The 21,007-nt window shown below is 54.5% G+C and overlaps 1 protein-coding gene across 1 annotated transcript; it reads right to left on the bottom strand.

Moving 5' to 3' along the window:
- Positions 1-441: 441 nt before the first annotated feature.
- Positions 442-20,384, bottom strand: CCDC155 (coiled-coil domain containing 155). Its single transcript, XM_027860573.1, has 20 exons — positions 20,298-20,384; positions 19,190-19,329; positions 11,130-11,234; positions 10,586-10,772; positions 10,208-10,278; positions 9,619-9,667; positions 9,055-9,216; positions 8,491-8,608; positions 8,043-8,093; positions 6,591-6,668; positions 6,052-6,108; positions 5,719-5,778; positions 5,407-5,471; positions 5,160-5,247; positions 4,264-4,380; positions 3,731-3,786; positions 2,890-2,965; positions 1,104-1,168; positions 712-834; positions 442-624 (listed from the first exon to the last, which is right to left on the bottom strand). Exons 2-20 carry the CDS (start codon positions 19,254-19,256, stop codon positions 480-482), a joined length of 1,740 nt encoding a protein of 579 aa, XP_027716374.1. The 5' UTR covers positions 19,257-19,329; positions 20,298-20,384; the 3' UTR covers positions 442-479.
- Between the last annotated feature and the right edge of the window lie 623 nt (positions 20,385-21,007).

Raw genomic sequence — 21,007 nt, 5'->3', positions numbered from 1 at the left:
GTTCTTAGGTAGGAGAATGAGATCTCCTGGTCTCAGTTTCCCCAGCTGTAGGATGAGGAAGTTGGGCTAGATGATCCTGAAAGTCCTTTCCTGCTGGGACATCCTAGGAGGGATGCGAGAGGTCACAAGTTCACAACCCTCCTTTTACAGAAGAAACTTGGAAGAAGCCAAGGCCCTAAGGGGCAGAACCAGCATTTGAACACAGGCCTTCTGACTCCACATTCAGCACTCCTTCTCCTGACCCTGAATATCTTGGGGGATGCAGAAATGGGGACCTCCAAGTTGAGTGCACACTCCCATTCCTGAGGAGTGACAGAGTAACTCCAGGGTACACAGAACAGTACGGAAGTGACAGTCTCCAAGGTCCCGAGAGCCTCCTTAAGGAGTATGGAGCCCTCAGTGGCGCCCCCAGGAACAGCACTCAGAGCCAGGCTGGGGGCATGGAGGCAGTTTATTGGGTTAGAAACTGTGCAGGGGGCTCACACTGGTGGGGGCTGGCGGTAACTCAGTTGGAGGTGGGGCCAGGTCAGAGGCCGAGAGAAGGACAGGACCAGGGCAAAGAGCAGCAGAAACAGTAACAGGAGGCCCAGGATGGATGGCTGGGTCAGTGGAAGGCTGGGCATCCTGGAAGAAGCAGACACAGCCAGAGGTAATAGTCTGGGGGCTGACCTTGACCCCTACCCCATAGCTGGGAGCCCAGGGGTAGCTTACCTGAGTCTCTGGGCAGCTAAGGGGGTGGGATAGATCTGGTCCCAGCTTGTCCTCCTCCCAGCTGAAACCAGTTGGCTCATTACAGGCTCCAAGGCCTGATGGGGGGCTGCCTCACTAGGGCTGCTGAGAGGAAAGGAAACCAAGGGCACCCTCAGCACTTACAGAACATGGAATTTGAAGTTGGGAAGGGGTCTGATAAATCATTTAGGGCAGCCCTCTCCTTTTACAGATGGGAAAGGGAGACCTAGAGGGGGGAAATGAAGACTTGCCCAAGCCACACAAGTACTAAGTAGCAGGGCCCAGGCACTCTGGCCCCTCTTGCTACAGCACAGTGTTTGGCCAGTGAGGGCCTCACATCCATTCCCCTTCCGGCCCCTGCCTGCTTTCCTCACCTCTCGGCATCAGGGCATAGCCTGTCTCCAGGTTGGGGGGTCCCAAGGGTAACTGGGTGTCCAGCCTGAGGAAGCAAAGAAGGGCTGCCCTGGAACCCCTGTAGACCACCCCACAGCTAGTCACCCCAAAGTAACTGTAACACTGTCATCCTCCGCCAGGCCCCCTGGCTCCCTCATCCCAAATCTGGGGGTTGCCTTGGACTCGTCTTTCTCTCACCTCCCAGTCAGCTTTCAAGTCCTAAGGATTCCCCCTCCATGTTTCCTGCCTCAGTTTCTTTTTAATTTTGCTGCCAAACATCTTTCTTTCATGCCCCTTCCCTCCCTCTATTCCCGTAGCCCCCTCCCTGCTACAGATCCTAATCCTCACCTACCCCAAGCATAGTGTAGCCTCCTAAAAGGCTCCTTACCTCTACTCTCGCCCCTCTGAGTTATTCTTTGCACTTATAACTGTAGTGATGGGAAGGACCCCAGGACATGGAATCCACCCCCCTCCTTTTACACACAAGGAAACTGAGGACTCCAGATCATGTAAGTAGTACGTGGGATTGGAGCCAAGGCGCACTGCCCCCAGGATCTCTTTCCTCTGTACCACATGATCGTCACCAGCTCTCAGAATGCTCCTTCGAGTTACAGATCTGGCCAAAGTCGACTGCCCACTGAGTCAAGGTCAAACAGCCCAGCCCTCCTCCAAATCTGCAGGTCCCAGGCAAATGAAGCATCCTGGGTGACTTGGGATCTCCAGTCTCTGGGCCTTTGCTCACACAATTGAGGTGTTCCCTGTACTCAGAATGCCCTCCCTCTCCTCTCTGCCTGCTGAATGCCTTCCCATCAAGAGGCTTTTACAAATAGAGAAATAGAGGCTAGCTGGGGAATGGGCTTGGCCTCCAAATTCAGGGTTCTGCTTTTTTTGCTCCATACTGTGCAGTTTCCTTCAGGACCCCGCCTTGCTCTTCTGGTCCAGAGTTGTTGCCCCCTGCCCTCACTGCCCTCCCCACTGGCCCTCAGATGCACCCATACTACATAATGTTAGACAGAGTTAGAGGGTCCTACCCCTCTAGTGACTGGGAGCTCCCTGAGGGCAGGGATTGTGCCTTAGCTGAACTATACTTCTCTTTCCAGCAGCCCGGCAGTGGAAGGCTCCTGAGGTTGGGGCCCACTAGATGTCTTCAGGAAACAGCCCCATGGCTGCCAATCACAAGCTAGACCTGGCCATGCCTACGGTCTGCACTGCCTTCCACACCCCGGAATCGTGACATCATTTAATTTAACCTCACTTTGCAGATGAGGAAATTGAGGCTCTGAGAAGCCACTTGACCAGCCCTGCCCACGAAGCAGAGAAGCCAGGATTCAGTGCAGGCTTTCTTCCACAGCTCCGGACCCTTCTTCCAGCGTCCAGTCTGTGCTACCAGGCCCAGTCGACAGGGAGCTCTGTGGGTGGCCAGTCACCTGCCTGCTTTCAATGTATTGACACTCTCAGATGTATCTAAAGGGTGTGTGTGTGCCCACACGCGTGCTCGCACATGTGCTTATCTGGGTGTCGGCTGGTGTGGAGGGGTTGGGGGAGGTTCCCCTGGGGCGAGACTTGCCTCCCACGAACCCCTGCTGTGCCTTCGGGCTCATTAGAGGCATTGAGTGCCTTATTATCCAACCCTCAGCACACCAGGAGCTGGTGTGTTTGTGTGTGTGTGTGTGTGTGTGTGTGTGTGTGTGTGTGTGTGTGTGTGTATACAAACAACCGTGTCCATCTGTGGAGTCATCAGAAAGAGAGGGGCTGGGGCCTCAATACCACGTCTCGGGGCCTTCCCTCCTCGCCAGCTCTCTGATGGTCCCATTGTCCGCAGCTGCCCTTCTCTCCACGTAACCTGTGGAAGGACCCAAGGTGATCCCAGCCTCCTCCAGCCTTGCTACTACTCTCTCCCTCATTCTCTGTTCTTTCTCCCCAGCCTAACAGAACCCCCTTCTCCTTCTGGGGCCCACGAGGCTCATCCACCTTCTTCCCAATAAAGCCCAGCTCCTCCCAGAGAGGTCTCAGTCAGTCCCACTTTACTTCCTGTGGGGATCCAAGCATCTGGGCCTCAGCCCGCAAACCCTCAGAGACCCCAGTTTCAGGGTCCCCCACCCTCCCATGGGCCCCAGGCCTATATACCCACTCCCTTAGGGAGCACAGCACCTAATGCTAGTGGGAGGATCACCTCTCTGGGACCCCTACACAGCCCCATCTCAGCTGGCAGACAAGTCCAATTAGCAGCCAAGGCAGCCCTATTAGAAGCAGCACAGGAAGGAACTCGGCCGAGGCGGGGGGAGCATGACAGGGGAGGGAGTGAGAGCCGATGTGGGGGATGGAGGCTGGAGGCATGCAGCTGGGCCAGGCTGGGAGCACAGGAAGTTGGGTTATGGGGCAGGGTGGGGGGCGGCACGATTCCTGGTATCGGAGGGCTGGGGCACCAACATGAAGCACTAAGGGGGTCTCGGGTGGGTCCCTGAATGGGCTGGGGCTGGACAGTCTGAGGCACTGACTGGGCTTCAGCTCCTCTGAGTGACTGGAGCCAGAGGCATTGTGGCAGCTGGGCCACAGCCTGAGAGGGAGAGGGGAAGCTGAGGCAGGATAATGAAGGCTGAATCCTCACCGGGAACTCTCCTCCCAGCTGCTGAGGGATTCACTTGACTTCTCTTGGACAGTTATCTGGGAAGGGAACGGGGTGGCGTGGATGGGTCAGCATGGAGACCCCCCTCCTTCATCCCTCTGCTTCGACTGCCCTCCTTCGCCACACCCCCAGCTCCTTCCCAGTCTCCAGCTCAGAAAATTCCCCTCCCCCCACCCTCCAGCCAAGGGCTCCAGGAACATGGTTATTTTTAATTCAGATAACTGCATTTCAATGTAATCAGTTCCTTTCTAATCCCATGTATACTGTTTTCTGTATTTGAAATTATTAGAAGGGGTCTATGGGCTTTATCAGATGCCAAAGGAGTCCATGAGACAAAAAAATGCTAAGTGCCCCTATCCTAGGGCATCCTAAACGTCTAAACCAATACAGAGTAAGCCCGCTGCTTAATCAAAAGGCCTCTGGGATAGAAATGATATCCCCTCCCAAGTCTAGAATAATCTACCTTCCCCTGACCCCAGGTTCTGAAGTCCCAGAAGCCCCCACTCCTGACTCACCAGCTCCTCAGCTAGGGGTCTACCTGGGACCCCAGCTCCTCCCTTTCCGTCCAGGGGCTCTCCCCAAGGCTGAGAACCACACAGAGGGTTGAGAAGGCCCGTACCCATCTCCTGTCTCTGAGAGAGAATGAAGGAAATGATGAGGACAGGTTCTGGCCGAGATCAGAGAGGACTGGGAAAGGGGGTCATCACTGGCATGGGGGAGATAAGGACAGCCATGGAGAGAAAACAGATGGGGTTGGGGGTTGGGGTCGACTATGGGCAGGAGAGAGAGAAAGGGATGAGGCTGGGCTGGAGAAGCGAGAGGGGCAGGTTATAACCTGACACTGAAATGGGCAGAAGTCTGGGCCCAGAGTTGGAGCCTTGATAGTGGTCTGGGGATTAGGGAAAGGCATAACAATGGAGAGAGCCAGGGTTTGCGGGATGGTTACAGCTAGGGGGATGGGAATGGGGCCCGAATCAGGGCTCAGGAGGGGGTCATTGGTGGGGGTTCAAGTTAGGGCCAGAAGCTGGGTTGGGGCCAGACTGGGTCAGGAGAAGAGTCAAGGGTGAAGCTCTCGTCAGGGGCAGGCTGATGGGGCAGCAGCTGACTTACTAGCCCCCTCTATTCTCCTTGTCCTGGAGGGCCCGAGCCCCAGCCCCAGCCCCAGGGGAGGGATGGAGCCACAGTCCAACCTTCACTAGAGCCCACTGTGTGCCGTCTCTGATGGTTTTCTACAAGGAGAGGGGCCTGCATCCTTGGCTGACCTCCTGCAGCCCAGAGGTCAGGACACTGATTCACATTGGAGGGGAAAGGGTTGGTCACAGACTTCAGGTAAAGACCTGTGGCTGGTCAGGGCAACCTGGGGGAGCTAGGGCTGCATCTGTGGCCTCTCCTTAGAGGGGGACAGTCTCACCTGCTGAATGGCCTCCATCTCCAAGCACAGTGACTGGGGGTGCAGCTTTATCCATCCGCCAGCTAGTTCTTGGGTCCCTTCTTGAAACCTGGTCAGACCATTGAGAAGTCGGTCTGGCCCTCCCCCTTCCCCCCTCCCCCCTCCCCTGGGCTTCCTAGTCTGAGTCCTCTAGTACTGTTGCTGCCCCAGGGGCCTCTCCCTGGGGGCTAGAGCTGGGACAGGCCTCCCTGTCTCCTCCCTCACTCACCCCTCAGGCCCCTCCCGGCTCTGACTCAGCTGTTCCTCCAGGTGGCAGATTTTCTGCTTCAGCTCCTAGGATGAAGGGAGTATAAGCACCTTCCCCAGCTACCCGGCTCTCCCCTTCTCTTCCGGTCCAACCTCTCACCCAGTGCAGGTGTCCTCTCTATGGTCCCCATTCCGGACCAGAGGTGCCTGAGCCTCTGCTTGGACACCCTTTCCGGCCCATTGTTAGAGAGCTACCTTCCAGAAGTACAAAGACCGAGATGGGGAGAGGGCAGTTCCCAAGGGAAGCAGAGTGGGGAGCGGCCCAGCGACCCACCTGGATTGTGGCCCTATACTCCTCCAAGGCCTCAGTCAGATTCTCGGTCCGGTTTGTCCGCTGGCAAGCCCAGAAGCAGACCACAGTTACTGAAGGGAAGTGGGTGAGGAAAACGAGCCAGGGCCTGGTGCCCTGGGTCCCTGACTTCATGGGGAGGTGGAGCCTGGGAGAAGGGCCAGGTGCAGAAGCCTTGGCCTCTGTCCGCACTGCTGAGCCCAGGGACGGCCCTTGTCCTCTAATCCTCTCACCTCAGGGTGAGACTGAGCAGCAGGAGGAGGGGAGGGGTGGCCCACCTGGCATGCTAACCCCCCTCACTTCCTCCACCCCACTCACCTCAGAAAGGATAGTGTCTCGATGGCAAAGGAGGCTCTCATACTCACACAGCTGACGCTGCAGGGAGGGAGAGAAGCCAGTCCATCTGTTCATGCCTGAGCTTAACCTGAAGCCCCCAGGAGGTCAACTTGTCCTCCCTCCCACCCCCCAGCTCTTTTGGGGTGTGTGCCCCATTAGGACAACCTCCAGCAGTCTCGCCTTCAAACCTTCCCACATCAGCTGCCATCCCCTAAGACTCCGCCCCACCGCCCCATCCTCCCACCAGTGAGTTCAGCATGGTCAGTCCCCAGAAAAGGCAGCCAGGAGTAGCAGGAATTTGGAGTTAGGAGACCTGGGTCCAATCTCAGCACTCGCCACTTAGCAGCTGTGTGACTTTGGGCAAGTGTCTTCCCCGCCTGGGCCTCAGTTTCTCCATCTATAAAATGAGGCCACTGGCCCTGTTGATCACTGACATTCATTCCACCATCTCTCCTAGACCAGGGTCTCCTCAGTGTGGGGACCTGGCTTGAGCCAGAGTGTGGGCCCAAAGCGGGGAGTACCGTCAAGGCCTCCTTCTCCACAGCCAGCTCCTCACTCCTCTTCTTTACACCATCCCTCTCGGCCAGCAGCTTTCCATTCTGGCAGGACACAGAGAAAAGAGCAGGCTGGAGGCTCCTGGAGCAGCCCAGGAGATGGAGGATGGCTTTGGGGAAGAACGAAAAGCAGCGTGCCTCAGGGAGACCTGCCTCGCTCTGACCCGGGTCCCTGGACCTCCCCCCTCCCAGAGGCCCTGCCCAGGCCGGGCTCCCGGCCAGCTCCCGGCGGCGGTGTTGTCTCCCTCAGCTGCCTCAGGCTGCTCGGTGAAGGGCAGGGGAAGGACAGGCTGGCCAGGTTGCTGAGTCACCACCTGCCCAGCTGGCAGGAGCAGGTATGGACAGGAGAGGCGGTCAGCTATTCCTTAGTTATTGTGGTCTCATCACCTCAACACTGGTCTGTGGGACTCGCCCTCTGGAGTTACCGTGGGGGCATCTCAGAGTCAGGCCATCGAGGCCCCAGGATCACGTTAACGGCCCTCGGCTCGGGCCTCATGAAGTGGCAGGACTGGGCCTGGGCCAGCCTGCCCTCGCTTGTGGGTCAGGTGCCCTCCTGCTCCCAGCTCAGGGGTCCCAGTGGCCCTCTAGGATGTCTCTGCTGTGACTCAATGTGAGTATCATCCTATGTGACCCTCGTGAGCAGCAAGTAGTTACTGGAGAGGGACTGGGCCCGACAGATACATACTGGGCTTTTCCTATTTCTCCAGGACCATGTGGCCTGGCAGTGGCTGCTGCTTCCCTGGGGCTCTGGGTAACTCCCAGAGCACCTGGGCCTAACACGAAGATTACTCTGCTTTATGCAACAGCAACTCAGCAGCTCTGGGGGCTTGGTGGCCTTGGCGTCTGACAACCTGTGTCCGAGGCCTGGCTTTGCTTCTCATCACTTCTGGAAGCTTGTGCCCTGGACCCACCTCTCTGGGACTCAGTTTTCTTACTGGAAAAATGACAGGATTGGCCTGGAAGACTTACTGTATGACTGTGGACACAAGTTTTCCCTTCCTTGGGCCTGTGTTTTGTCTTCCAGAAAAGGGCTTTCTGATTTCTTAGCCCCTTCCAGCCCTAATTCTTGACTTGATGAATCCATGGATAGCTCTCTCCTGGCCTGGGGTGGCCCCTGGTTTGGTATGAACCTTGAACAGGGAGGCTGGGACTGTCCTCTGCCCCCTTGAAGACAGGGGATGCCAGGCCTGTGCTGCAGCCAGCTCTCACCAGCTCCTGAGAGCTTATGGTAGGTTTTCAGCGGGAGGACTTATGCCTCAGAAATTGGAAAACCCATAAACCAGTGCTTGGCTGTCTAGGGATGGTGAGAACGTTAATTCTGTGGTCGGAGGAGGATGATTACTGCTTTTTTCCCCTGGTGAGGCCTTGTTAGTCACTTTTAGCCCCTGCCCACAGCCCTCCCTCACTTCCCGGGCCTACCTCCTCCTGCAGCGTCTCTACCTCGGCCACCAGCTCCTGCTGTTCTCTTTCCTGCCCAGGGAGCACGGGAAAACAGAAGCCCATTACTGGGGGCCCCTGGGCCTGGCCCTCCCATCCCAAGCCAGACTGAAGGGCCTTTGTGGAACTCAGGCTTAGAGTCACATGGAACTGGGCTAGCTTGCAGCAGCAAGAGGAGTGGCAGAGAGATCTGCCAAGGACTCCCCGAGAGGACTGACCACATGCCTTCCCACTGCAGACTCAGCCCCAGGGTCTCTTCTCCTCCTTCCCCCAGTCACCCACTCGTCCATCTATCCCCTGAAAAACTCTCTTGGAGGAGTCTTGGGAGGCTCTGTGCCAGTAATAGAGGACTGCGGCCAGGGGAAGTATGGGCATAGGCTTTCCTTCAACCCCTGGGGCAAGAACGGATCCCCCTGGGACCCCTGCTCACCGTCTGCCGGGCCTGGGCCACAAGGCTGCGATTCTTCTCCTCTAGGCTCTTGGCCAGACTCTTCATATCTTCCAGTTCCTCATCCACAGCCTTGGCAAACTGCAAAGCCTGCTGGGAACTAAGCCAGGAAAGATAAGGGAGATGGGCACTAGTGGAGAATGTTGGGAGGAAAGTTAGAGTGAGAGACAAAGTGGGAAGGGGGCCCAACTGGAGGAGACCCTGGGGGAAAGTTAATAGCCACTGGGGATCTCGGAGATTAGGGCCCCGGGAGTTATTCAAGACACTTGGGGAGGTCAGAAGAGATGGTCATCAAGGGGCATACTGTGCCCCACCTCCCAGAGGAGGTGTGGATGAGAGAACTGTGGGGAAGGTCAGGGTAGAGTAGGAACCCTAAAGTTCTCCAGGAGAAGTAGAGCAGGCAATCCCCCTGAAGGAGGTCAGAACTGGGGCGACTGAGAGGTTCCTGGGGAGAAGGTCTCAAAGGGAGCAGAATTCCTTGAGCATCCAGGGGTTGAAACAGGGTGGGAAGGTCTTGGCTTCCCTGGGGTGTTTGGAGCTGCATACCTGCGGAGCTGCTTTCGAAGGGAGGCCAGCTCCTCCCCCATACGGGCAGCCCCCTCATCAGCTGTCTCCACACTTCTCTGTAGCTTGGCGTTCTCACTTGCTAGCCTCCGATTGCTGAGTTCCAGCTCCTCCAGGCTGCTGAGCAGTTCAGCTGTGGCTGGCCTGTGGGACAAAGGAGGGACAGCGTGGTCAGCAGGGCCAGTCTTCTGCTTCCCCTTTCTGGGACCCCATCTCTGAGAGGGGGGTTGGGTTTTCTATGGGTCGGCATCACCCAGGCTTTGGCCATACGAACATGGCTCCACCAGGTTTAGGAGGCCTCGCTCTCTGCCTGTCTCCATTTTCCCCTCCTCCCCCTGCTCCCGGTGTTTGCCAAGAGCCAAGGGACTGAGAACCTTCGTGCCCGAGCTTACCTTGTGTATGTGTGTGTGTCTCTCCCTTTGGCTCCTTGGAGGCCTAGACTAACTTCTGTGCCTTTATCTTTACCACCAGCATAGCTCCTGGTGCAAAGCCAGAGCTTAAGAAATGCTACTGTTTCCCCAGTGGTTCCCTCCAGGGCCTACTTACGGCTCAGGCCCAGGTTCCTCGCCTCCAAAGCTCTCCAGTTGGGCAGGGTCTCCTAAGGCAACATGGACACAGACACCCAGGAGACCTCCATGAGCATAGCCCAGGCACCGATCTGAGAGAGCCTCTGACTCCCAAGGTCAAGGAGCTAGGCCCTACATGGAGACAGATTGAGGCTTTCCCTGGGAGGGAAATGGGGCACAGGAAATCAGAGGATTTAGGGCTAGAAGGAACATTAGGAGGCATCTAGTGTAAACTCATTTGACAGATGAGAAAACTGAGGCCCAGAGAGGGGAAGAGACTTTCCCTGGGTCAAAGTGAGTAGCAGACAAAAGGTCTTAAGATTCTAAATGCAATGCTCTTTCCACAGTACTAAGCTATGGAATGAGGGTAAGGCCTAGTAGCAGGAGTAAGGAGAGAGCTTGGGAGGGCCCAGAAGGGATGGGGGACAGGAAGAGTGGACCAGCCCTTGGACCAAGGCTCTGGAGGGGTTAGAATGCAGGAAGGGGGAGAGCCCTCTTCCTTGGAGGTCCTCAGGGGCTCCCTGGGAAGTCCCCCCTGCCATCTGACCCTGGCCGTGCCTGCTTCAGGCTATAAATAGAGTCCTCACCAGATGGCAGAAGGCTGGGTTCCACGGCTGCCTCCTCCTCTCGATCTAATCCCCTGCAGCAGAGAGAGGAAGCTCAGAAAGCCTGCAGGCCCGGCCCTCCTGGGCTAGCAGCAGGAGGAAAGCCTAGGCCAGAGGAGGAGGCCCAGCAGGACAGAGAGGGAGGCCAGATGGTGAGTGAGAGGTCAGGCCCATATGGAACGATGAAGGGCAGGGAGGAGAGACAAAGAAGATGGATGGACGGGGACCGGCGCCCCCCCTTTCCACCTCCTAACCAACCCTAGGCTTCCATAGGAGGATCTGGGGTCAGACACAGGGTCGAGACCCCGGGGGAAGAGAAGAAGAACAAGAGGTGGTACCCACGGCCCCAGCTGGCAGGTGGCGATCCAGCCCCGCATGCTGCTGAAGAAAGTGGCCCGGTCTACAGTGGCGGCAGGACCCTCCCCGCGGGGGTCCAGGGCTTGGGCCAGGCTGCAGAGGTCATCGTCCTGGGGACCCCGCCCTGTGACTGCTTCCAGGTACGCCAGAACCTGACCCACAGCTACCACACCTGGGGACAGCAGGGAGGGGCCTGGGCTAAGTTCAGCCTTGGCTCTCCCCATGGTTTTCCCAGGGATCCCCAGGCCAGGGCAACCTCTTCCCCAAGGGTCCTCTGGTCCAATCCTAAGTGTTTCCAAGGCATCCACTTCCCCAAGACACCCCATCTTTCTCCTCCCTTCCCAGGGCTCCTTCAGTCTCACCCTATTCTCTCACCAGGTCAGCCAGGTCAGTTAAGTACTTCCCCTAAAGGCCCCAGGCCAGCTCAGTCATGTTATACTAGAATTCCACATTCTATCCCCTCTGCTCCAAGGTTCTCAGTCCAGGCCCTTCCCATCCCCCGTGATCTCCCAGCGTACCCTCTCCTCACCTTTCTTTTCTGAGTCACAAGCTTCAAAAGTGGAGCTGAGCACCTGCTCCTCCAGGCTGAGTGTGGTTCCAAGCCCCCAGTCCTCAGGTGGATCCCAAAGCACCACTAAGGAGAGAAGAGAGACGGGAAGGGCAAAGATGGGGAGAGTTTTGTTACACCCCACTGCCCAATCCCTCTACATTCACCAGTGATCCCATTCCTTCTATCCTCTCTAGCAGATCTCCACCCCCGTTCACCACTACCCTCACTTGTCTTCCATCTCATCCCTTCTATTGGCTGCGTCCCTCCTGCCTTGTCTGCCTCAGCCTCAAGAAACCTGCACTTCGCCCTTTCACCCCCAATCACCACCATTCCGTACCTCCCCTGCCTTTAGTGGCTAAACTCCGGGGAAGGCCATCTCTAATCTGTTTCTCCACTTGCTTCCCTTTCACTCTTTCAAACTCTTGAAAGTTACCAAGTTAATCGTCTTTTCTTAACGCTGATGCCCTCTTGACCTCTCTGTAGCCTTGGATACTGTTCATCATTCGCCTTGATTCTCTCTTCTTAGAGAAGGTTTTTGGGACACCTCTCTCTGGCCCTCTCTCCCCCTCCGCCCTCCTTCTCTCTCTCTTCCCCCCTCCCTCCCCCCTCCCATTCTCCTCCTCCACCTCTGACTGCTCCTTCTCCGCCCCGTTTGCTGGAGCTCCCTCCAAATCAGGCCCTCTCACCACAGGCATCCCTCAGAGTCTGTCCTGAGCCCTCTTCTCTATTCTCTCTATGGGGCTTCACTTGGGGATCTCCTCAGCTCCCAGGGATTTGATTACTGTCCCTATACTGACGATTCTCACATCTGCTTATCTGGCCCTGACTTCTCTGCTGACTTTCAGACTCACATCTCCAGGTGCCTCCTGGACTGCCCAATGGGATGTCTCAGGAACAGCTTAATGTGCCCCAAAATGTACTCGTTAGCTTTCCCCCAAAAGCCTTCCCTCTTCCAAACTTCCCTGTTACTGTTAAGGGCAACACCATCTTCCCAGTTGCCTAAGCTGAAAAACCCTATATCATCTCTGACTCATCACTCTCTCTCACCCCATCCATAGCCAATCTGTTGCCAAGGTCTGTTGATTTTCCCCTCACAATGTCCCTTGTACACATTGCTTTCCCTCACTGGACATGGCTACTTCTCTGATGTAAGCCCCCATCACCTTATGCCCGGACTATAGCAATAGCATTCTGGTTGGTCTCCCCATTCCAGGAAATCCTGCGCTCAACCTCCAGACTGATCTTCCCAAAAAGAAGGAATGTGACCATGTTCTCCACCCTCAACAACAACTCCAGTGGCTCCCTAACACCTCCAGAATCAAACAGAAAACCCTCTGCTTGGTATCCAAAGCCTTCAGAACCTGCCACTCCTGCCCTTCCAGTCTGAAGACTTCACTCATATCCATGTACTCTGGTCCTCACACAAGGGCCCCCATCTCTCCACTCCAGGTATCTCCTCTGGCTGTCCTCCATATCTAGAACTCTCCTTCCTCATCTCTACCAGGTTTCACTAAGTCCCAGCTAAATCCCATCATTTACAGGAAGCCTTTCCTGGTTCTCCTTCATTCTAGGCCTTCCCTCTATTGACTCTCTCCAAGATATCCTGCGTACATCTCCCCCATTAGACCATGAGCTCCTGGAGAACAGGGACTATTTTCCCCTTTTCTTTGTATCCCAGAACTTAGCACGATGCCCGGCACATAGGATGTACTTGATAAATGTTTGTTGACTGACCAATCCTGCCTGAGGTCAGACCAAGCCAGGAGTGGGGAACCTGTGGCCTTGAGGCCACATGTGGCCTTCTAGGTCCTTGGGTGCGGCCTTTTGACTGGGTCCAAGTTTTACAGAACAAATCGTCTTATTAAGGGGATTTGTTCTGTGAAGTGGGCCAGTGGAGGACAGGAGGAATGAGGGGATAGTGATAAATAATGTCCCTCAAGAAAGGGTAGAGGAAGAGAGAGTAGGGGCGGGGACTATCTGGCTTGTTTTCATCCCTCCTGCCATAGCCAACAGGACCCTTGAAAATCTCTGCTAGTAGGCGGGGAGGTGGGCAGGTCAGGAGCACAGGATACTGGGAGGAGCCGAGAGCCCCGAGCGGCAAGAACAATCCAATAACTGTCGGGAAGACTACATCGATCCCTGGCGGAATTGTCTCCGGCTGTCTGACCCCAGCCCCCGACCTGGACCTCTCCTTATACCGTCCAGCTGTGCTCTGCTCCGTCCAGACGTCATCAACTCAGAAATGAAGGCAGGCAGGCAGGGAGAGGGATCCTTGAAGTAGAGGACTTGCCTATCTTTGGGCACATCTCCTAGTATTTAAGCTGCCTCTTCTCTCCCTACCCATCTCTGATATGTCAGTATTCACGTCTTTTCCCATCTGTGTGCACGTCTCCCATCTCCGGGTTATCTCTCGGGCATCTGCTTCATATCTGGGTCTCAGATCGTCAGCTGTACACCGGTTGTACATCTTTCCCCTGTTTCTCTTAGCTCTCATCCTTTCCCATCTTCAGAGGCCCACTTCCAAGCCTATGACATTGTTCCTCTCACTGCAGGTATCTCCCACCTTTCTGACAATCTCTTTTATCTGTCTTTCTTGGTCCACGTATCTGTGCTAATCTCCTCGTCTTCATGATCCCTCCATCTGCCTCACATGTCCCTGCACTCATCCTCCTTGTCTTTGTCTCCTTTTCCTGTGTTCACTCTGTCCACGTCACTCCCACTTGTGTCCCCCCCAGCTCTCTCTCCATCTGTCTCTCCTGTTTCTTTCTCCCCCACAACACAAACTTTTCAATCTTTGCCTCTCACTTCTGACTCTGTTTCTCCCCACCCCATCCTTGTGTCTTTCTTTGTGCACACTCAGAATCACAGAGTATTAGAACTCGAGCTCACTGAGTCCAACCTAGAGGCCAGCAAGGACTGCTCTCGCTTTTGTCTTCCTGCCCCTACTGCCTAGAACAATGCCTGCTACACTCCTAGTGAGGGGGAACCCACTGTTTCCGGCGCAGCCCATTCCATATTTGGATAGCTCTAACTGTTGGGAAATTTTCCCTAAGATTCAGCCTAAACCCGCTTCTCAGTAACTTCCACTTACCATTCCCAGTTTTGCCCTCTGTGGCCACGCAAAACAAGCTAATTAATCTTTCAAATACATAAAATACAGCTCTTCTGTGTGTGCCCTTAAGTCTTCTCTTCTCCGAGTTAAACATACTCAGCTCCTTCACAGGACGGGTCTCTTAGTCTACCAGTGTTGTTCCTGAAATGCTGTCCTTGGAACAGAACAGGATACTCCAGATGTAGTCTGGCCGGGCTGGGGGCCACGGTCAATGCACCTGAAGATCCCATTCGATTTGGTGGCGGTCTTACCACAATTCTTCCTGAAAATGAAGCGCACTACAACCGTAGATCTTCGGCAGGTGAAGTGCTGTGGAGCCCCAAGCCTTCCAGCTCGCTCTTGTTCATGTTCCACACTTGTTAAAGGCTTGGCATTATCTCTGCTTTATTTCTAGCCTGGCATGACTTTTTGGATCTTGACTTGCCACTCGGGACCCCTTGTTCCTGCAGTGGGCGTCCAGGAGAGCCTTGTAGAGACTGTCTCCTCTCTTCCTTCATCCTGGTCTGGTGACCCCTCGGTCCCCTTTCCCTCTGCTGGGTTGGGGGGCCGAGAGCCTGGATTCCAATTCCAGCTCTGTTGCTTACCACCTGTGTGACTGACCCAGCCTTAGTTTCTCAAGGGGGTGGGGGTGGATGAAGTTGTCTGTAAAATATCTTCCAGCTTGAAAGCAAGGACTCTACTATTCATGGCTTGCTTCTTTCCTGTGGCTCTCCTCCTACCCTAACCCTATTCTCTTCTCTATCCTTTCTCACTTGGTGACCTTAGCAGCTTTCATGGGTTTAATTCTAAGCAGATGACTCCCTGAGCTAAATATTGAGAACTGTCTCTCCAATTACACACCTTCAGCTGTGCCGGATGTCTGGCAGGCACCGAAGATTCAACCCGTTCAAAACAGAACTCATCATCTTCTCCCCCAAACCCACCCTCTTCCAAATTTCCCTGTTTTTATTGAAGGCATCACCATCCTTCCAGTGACCCAGGTTCACAACCTTGGGGTCCCTCTCGACTCTTCACTCTCCCTCACTCCTACATATCCAGTCAATCCACAGGTTCACAGACAATCGACCTTCACAGCATTTTTCCTACCTGTCCTTTCTCTGCATTCACCCAGCTCCTGCCCTCATCTTCTCTTGCCAAGACTATCACCCTAGCCTCCTGATTGGTCTCCCCATTTCAAGTCTCTCCAATTTATGTTCCGCACAGCTGCCAAAGAGATCTTCCTAACGTGCAGGTCTCTCCTCTACTCAACAAATTCCAAAGGCTATTTATTGCCATTAGGATCAAATATCACAGGGTCACGGAATTGGAGAGTTGGAAGAGCCAACTCAGCTTGGAGGCCAGTGAATCCAGATAAACTCTGTTTTGCTTTTAAAGCCCTTCACAACAGAGTTTTGGCCTGCCTTTCTAACCCTGATATACATTATTCCCCTTCTGGAATTCTGAGGTCCAGGCAGATTGGCCTTGGTGTTCCTCACCTACAACATTCCATTTCTAGTCTCAGTGCCTTTGAACTGGTTAGAGACCATGCCTTCTTCACTTCTACCTCTTAAAATTCCATTATCTGGGGCAGCGGGGTGGTGTAGTGGCTAAAGCACCAGCCCTTGAAGTTTAAATCAGGCCTCAGATACTTGCTAGCTGTGTGACCCTGGGCAAGTCACTTAACCTTGATTGTCTCAAAAAAAAAAAAAATGAAAAAAATCCCATTTCCTTTAAAGCTCAGCTCAAGCAATACCTTCTATATGAAACTTTTCCTGACCACTCCTCATCTCCTAATGTATTTATTTGTATATATTTATGTGACCCCATGGAGTATAAGCTCCTTGAGGACAGTGACTTTCATTTTTATTTTTGTATCCAAAGCACTTAGTGTACTGCCTAGTACATAACAGGCACTGAATAAATGTTTATTGATTTTCATCCACTGTCTGCTGTCCTTCCCAACTTGGTGCCATCTGCAAACTTGATACACATGTCATTTATGTCTTTAGTCAAGTCATTAATAAAAATGTTAACTAGCACAAATTCCCAGGGTTCTCCACTAGAGACCTCTTCCTAGGTCAATCTAGAATAACTCATGTTGGGTGTGGTAGTACAACCTGTTCTGAAAACACCTTGCTGTACTGTGTAGTCCAGCCCACATCTCTTCATCTAATCAGTTAGCATGTGAGACTGCCAAATCTTGCTAAGATCTTGGTAAGCTTTCCCATCACATTCCTCAGATCTACTCATAGAATAACCCTGTCAAACAAGGCAATGAGGATATGCATGAAATATTCTTGAGGAAGCCAGGAGGCTCTGTCACCACTGCTTCCTGTTCAGGATGTTTATTAACAAACCCTTCAATAATACATTATAGAATCAGGACAGATGTTAAAGTCAGTCTCACTGGCTAGTCTGTACATTCCATTTTCTTCTCTTTGTTGAAAACGGAGACACCTGTCCTCCAGTCCTCTCCATCACCAACTGGTAGCCAGCATTTATGTTTAACGTACAACACACAGTTCTTTCAGTGTTCTGGGATATTGTTCATCTGCACTCAATGACTTGGAACTCCTCAAAGGCCACTCTTTACTTATCTTGGATGTCAATACCCTATTAACCAGTTTTGCACTATTCTTTCCAATTCAAGATCATTCTCTTTGATGGGGCAAACAGAAAAAAAAAAAAAAAGTAACCCCCCCCCCCCCCAATACATTATCACCATTCCATTCACAATGAGCAGTGATCTTATTCCTTCCTCGGTCCTCCTCTTTCCCCACGTCCAGACAGAAATCCCAGCTCCACTGTCCTTCGCATTTATCATCAGCCTCAGCTCACTGAACTTTAATACTGATGTCTCCAACGATTTTATGTGCATCTTTGGTTACCTGTCTTGGTTTCCACCTTCTACTGATACCTTTATGAAATCTAAATTGGTTGGCTCTTCCTTCAAAGACCTGCATCTATTTACATGACATTCTCTTTTCCTCTTTATCAGAAATGTTTCCAGGGGCACTGGCCCTGGATTCAGGAAGACCTGGGTTCAAATGTGACCTCAGACACTTGACACTTACTAGCTGTACCCTGTTGCCTCGCCCAAAAAAAAAATTTCCCTTTCTATCCTCAGAATTTCATTCTTAGGAGCCTGCCACCCCTCCTGAACCAACTATAGAACTGTATGCAAAGAGATGCTACCTGTCCTTTGTCTGAACCATTTTTGATCTGCTCTGTCAAAGCTAGAGTTATCAGACTATACTTTGCTTTCTTTTCTGTTATTACAAATTCTGAGATGGAATGGGCACTTCCCCTCCCCCTTTCCCAAGGTTGCCATTATTTCTGCTCCAGTTTGTGAGGATGACTTCCAGTGCACTTCCTGCACTCGCCCTCTGGTCCAGCAGCACCCATGCTGGCTTTGGTTCAGACACTTGACAGGCAGAGACCTGGGCAAAGATGTTCCCTGAACCCCTCCCCCTACTCCAGGGGTCTGGAGGGTCAGCAAGGATGGACTCTGAAGGCCCTTGCCCAGCCTAGCTCAGGCCTGCAGTCTCTATACACCCTCTGCAGGCACAGGGCCCCTTACACCCAGACAAACTCCCTGGTCTGAGGGGTCCAGTATCTTAGTGTTAGAGTTGGAAAGAAGAGAGGCCATGGACATTTAGAGCTAGTCTACCTGCCATTTTACAGGGAAAACAGATCTTTCCGAGGTTAATTGAGGTTAACCTGAAAGGTTAAGTGGCAAGGCCCCAGCCAGGAAATGGAGAGAATTAGGACTAGAGCCTCTCAAAGGGGTTTTGTTTCCACTGGACTTCTGCAAAGTGAGCCCGAGAGGCAATAAAGCAGTGGACATTCACCTCTCTCTCTACATGTGAAGAAACTGAGGCCAGGCCAGGTCCCAGACCCATGATAACGCTTAAGCCTTCCCTAGTTAGAACAGGCAGCTGAAGCTCCCCTGCACATGTACTGCTTTCCTGGGTCATTTTTAAAAGTCTCCCCTTTGGCCACCAGATCCCATGCTCCTTGGCCCTGTGGCCCCCCCACCAGCAATGTGACTACAGACCCTGGTCCTTCCACCTCAGAGCCTGTCCGCTTGGATGCTGCCAGAAGGGCCCCAGGGGGCAGAGGCTGGGACCCGCTCATTCACTCCGACTCCATGTAGGACCTGGACACACACCAGATAATGGCCAGCGTCTGCGCCCCACAGAATCCCTTGCCTTGGCTCACTCCCCAGATTCATCCCCTAAGGACTTCCTCCCAATTCTCATTAGAGGTTATTCCTTAATTTACATGCCAGGAAACTGAGGCCCAGAGAAAGAAACATGCTCACCTAAGAGTAAAAATGCTTCATTTGGCTGAGAAGGAAACTGGGGTTCAGCTAAAATAAGGTATGGGCCCAAGGTGGCACAGTTCAAAAGTGGCAGGGCCAGGGTTCTCAGAGCCCCTGGCTTGGACCCCCAGCTTCCAGAGGCACCACTGGGCACATCCAACAAGGGATAAGCGATCAATGAATTACCTTGTTCCCTGACCTCACCATTCTATTTCCCACCTCTAGGCCTTTGCCTCCCCTGTGCTTACGCCTGGCTCCCTTCCAGACTAGTTTAGGTGCCCCGTGGCCTTTCTGGATCCTGGCCCTCGCCCACACCCACACTTCTGTCTTAGTGCTTGGCCCTTCTCACCTGGTCCACCTTGCTTTTCCCTCTTTGGGGACCAGCACAGTGGGCTGCTTCATCCCTTCATTCTCTTTCTTTCCTTCTTTGTATCCCAGGGCCCAGGATGGCACCCCCACCCCACCCTGCACCCCTGCCTCAGGCCTCACAGAGCTGAGTCAGCTGTCTCCCACCACCTGTTGGGATGAATCCCTTCTGGGGCCAACCCCCAAAGGCTCTGAGGCCCTATCACTGACCCCCCACCCCAGCCCCACCTTGGGAGGGCACGACGACGAGTTACCTACTTTCTGGCATCAGGCTGGCGGGTCTGGGGCCTTGGGTGTCGGCCCCCTGGCTCTGCAAGATATCCATGGACCCCTGCTTCCCAGCCTTTTAGAGGGGAAGGGGCTAGCAGGCTCAGGGGCAGATGATGGCCAGTTTCCCTCTAAGAACAGAGACCAAACTGAGGCCCCGACCCACGCCCAGCCTGCACCCATCTTCCATCTTAATTATGGCCTGTTGGCCTTCATGGAGCCCAGATTATTATCCAGAGCCTGTTCTCCCTTCTCCCTCGGGCACCCAGGGCCTAGGCTGGGCCTCGCTCTCCCAGGCGAGGGGTTGGCGTGGAAAGGACCTCGGGGTTCTTTCACCCACAGGATTGGGGGGACCTCAGGGGCCTCTCTGGGGCTCTTTCTTGAGGGCTGGGAGGGGATGTCGCCTTCCTGTGGGGGTCTGGAGGCCACTCCCATTCTAAGAGGCTGGGGGGTCTGTCTGACCCCCTGCTCCTGGCAGAGTCGGGGGGGGGTCTACCCATAAGAGTCTTTGGGGTCTCTGGCAACATTTTGGGCCATTTCTGACAATGTCCGACATTTGGGGCCTCTCTCTGACCAGATCGAGGGGTCTCTTAACAGGCTGGGGGGTTTCACCAACACTATTGGGGCCCCTTTATAACAGGACTGGAGGCCTCTCTGACAAGCTTGGGGTGCTTCCTCACAGGGTCTGGGGACCCTCTCTCTGACAGGCTTGGGGGCCCTTCCTCACAGGGTCTGGGGACCCCCTGTCTGACAGGCTTGGGGGCCCTTCCTCACAGGGTCTGGGGGCCCCCTGTCTGACAGGCTTGGGGGCCCTTCCTCACAGGGTCTGGGGACCCCCTCTCTGACAGGCTTGGGGACCCCCTCTCTGACAAAATTAGGGCCCTTCCTCACAGGGTCTGGGGAACCCCTCTCTGACAGGCTTGGGGGCCCTTCCTCACAGGGTCTGGGGACCCCCTGTCTGACAGGCTTGGGGGCCCTCTATCTGACAGGCTTGGGGGCCCTCTCTCTGACAGGCTTGGGGTTCCCTCTCTCCCTGGCGGTCTTAGGGTCCCCGGCTCCCCCTCTCTCTGATCGTCACGGTGAGGAGCTCGCCCCTCACCCTGCTGCCCAGCTCGGGCTTCGACAACTGGCCGGAAGCTGGGAGCCGGTGCTGGGCGCCAGGCCTTGTCCCGCCAGAATCAGCAAGCCCGCGGCGTCGAAGCGGCGGCCGTCGTGGGTACGCATGCGCCCCGCATTCATTGCGCTTCCCGCTTCGCGCGCCCCCACCTGGAGGCAGGGCGCAGACGCGGGAGTAGCTTGCTCAGCAACCGTTGCCAAGTCATACGCATGCGTCGTGGCCAAGGCTCGCGCCTGCGCATAACCCCTCCTTCTGCTTTCCCAGGGCCGTCCCTTTCCCCGCCCCTTCCCATTCCCAGTGTCCGCCAGCGTCCTAATCCTGCCTTGCCAAGGGATTCTTTAGAACGTGCCCGGGAATTTAAAGGGAGACTTGAATGCTAAAACTTAGCCCGCCGCGAGGCAGGAAAGAATTACCCCCGCCCTTCGCTTCAGGGGCAGGGGGCTCCCCCCGGGGCTGGGGGCTCCCCCCACCCTTGTCTGCCCACTGTTTCCTGCAGTCTTCCTTGGAAAACTCAAGAGTTGCCCGGCTCCGTGAATAGAGGGGTCCCACAGTTTTTCACCGCCCACCCCCAGACCCATTCACAATGGCCCATATCCCCACGGTGGGAACACCATGCCCCTTTAAACCAACAGCTCAAGTAACTCCCAGCCACCCAATGGGTCTCTGATTTCCAGGGACTCTCCCTTTAGGAA

Source organism: Vombatus ursinus, unplaced genomic scaffold, assembly GCF_900497805.2.
Source record: "Vombatus ursinus unplaced genomic scaffold, bare-nosed wombat genome assembly UNPS02014198.1, whole genome shotgun sequence".
Lineage (NCBI taxonomy): Eukaryota > Metazoa > Chordata > Mammalia > Diprotodontia > Vombatidae > Vombatus > Vombatus ursinus.
The sequence above is the reverse complement of the archived record's forward strand: the minus strand, read 5'-3'. Positions and strand labels throughout refer to the sequence as shown.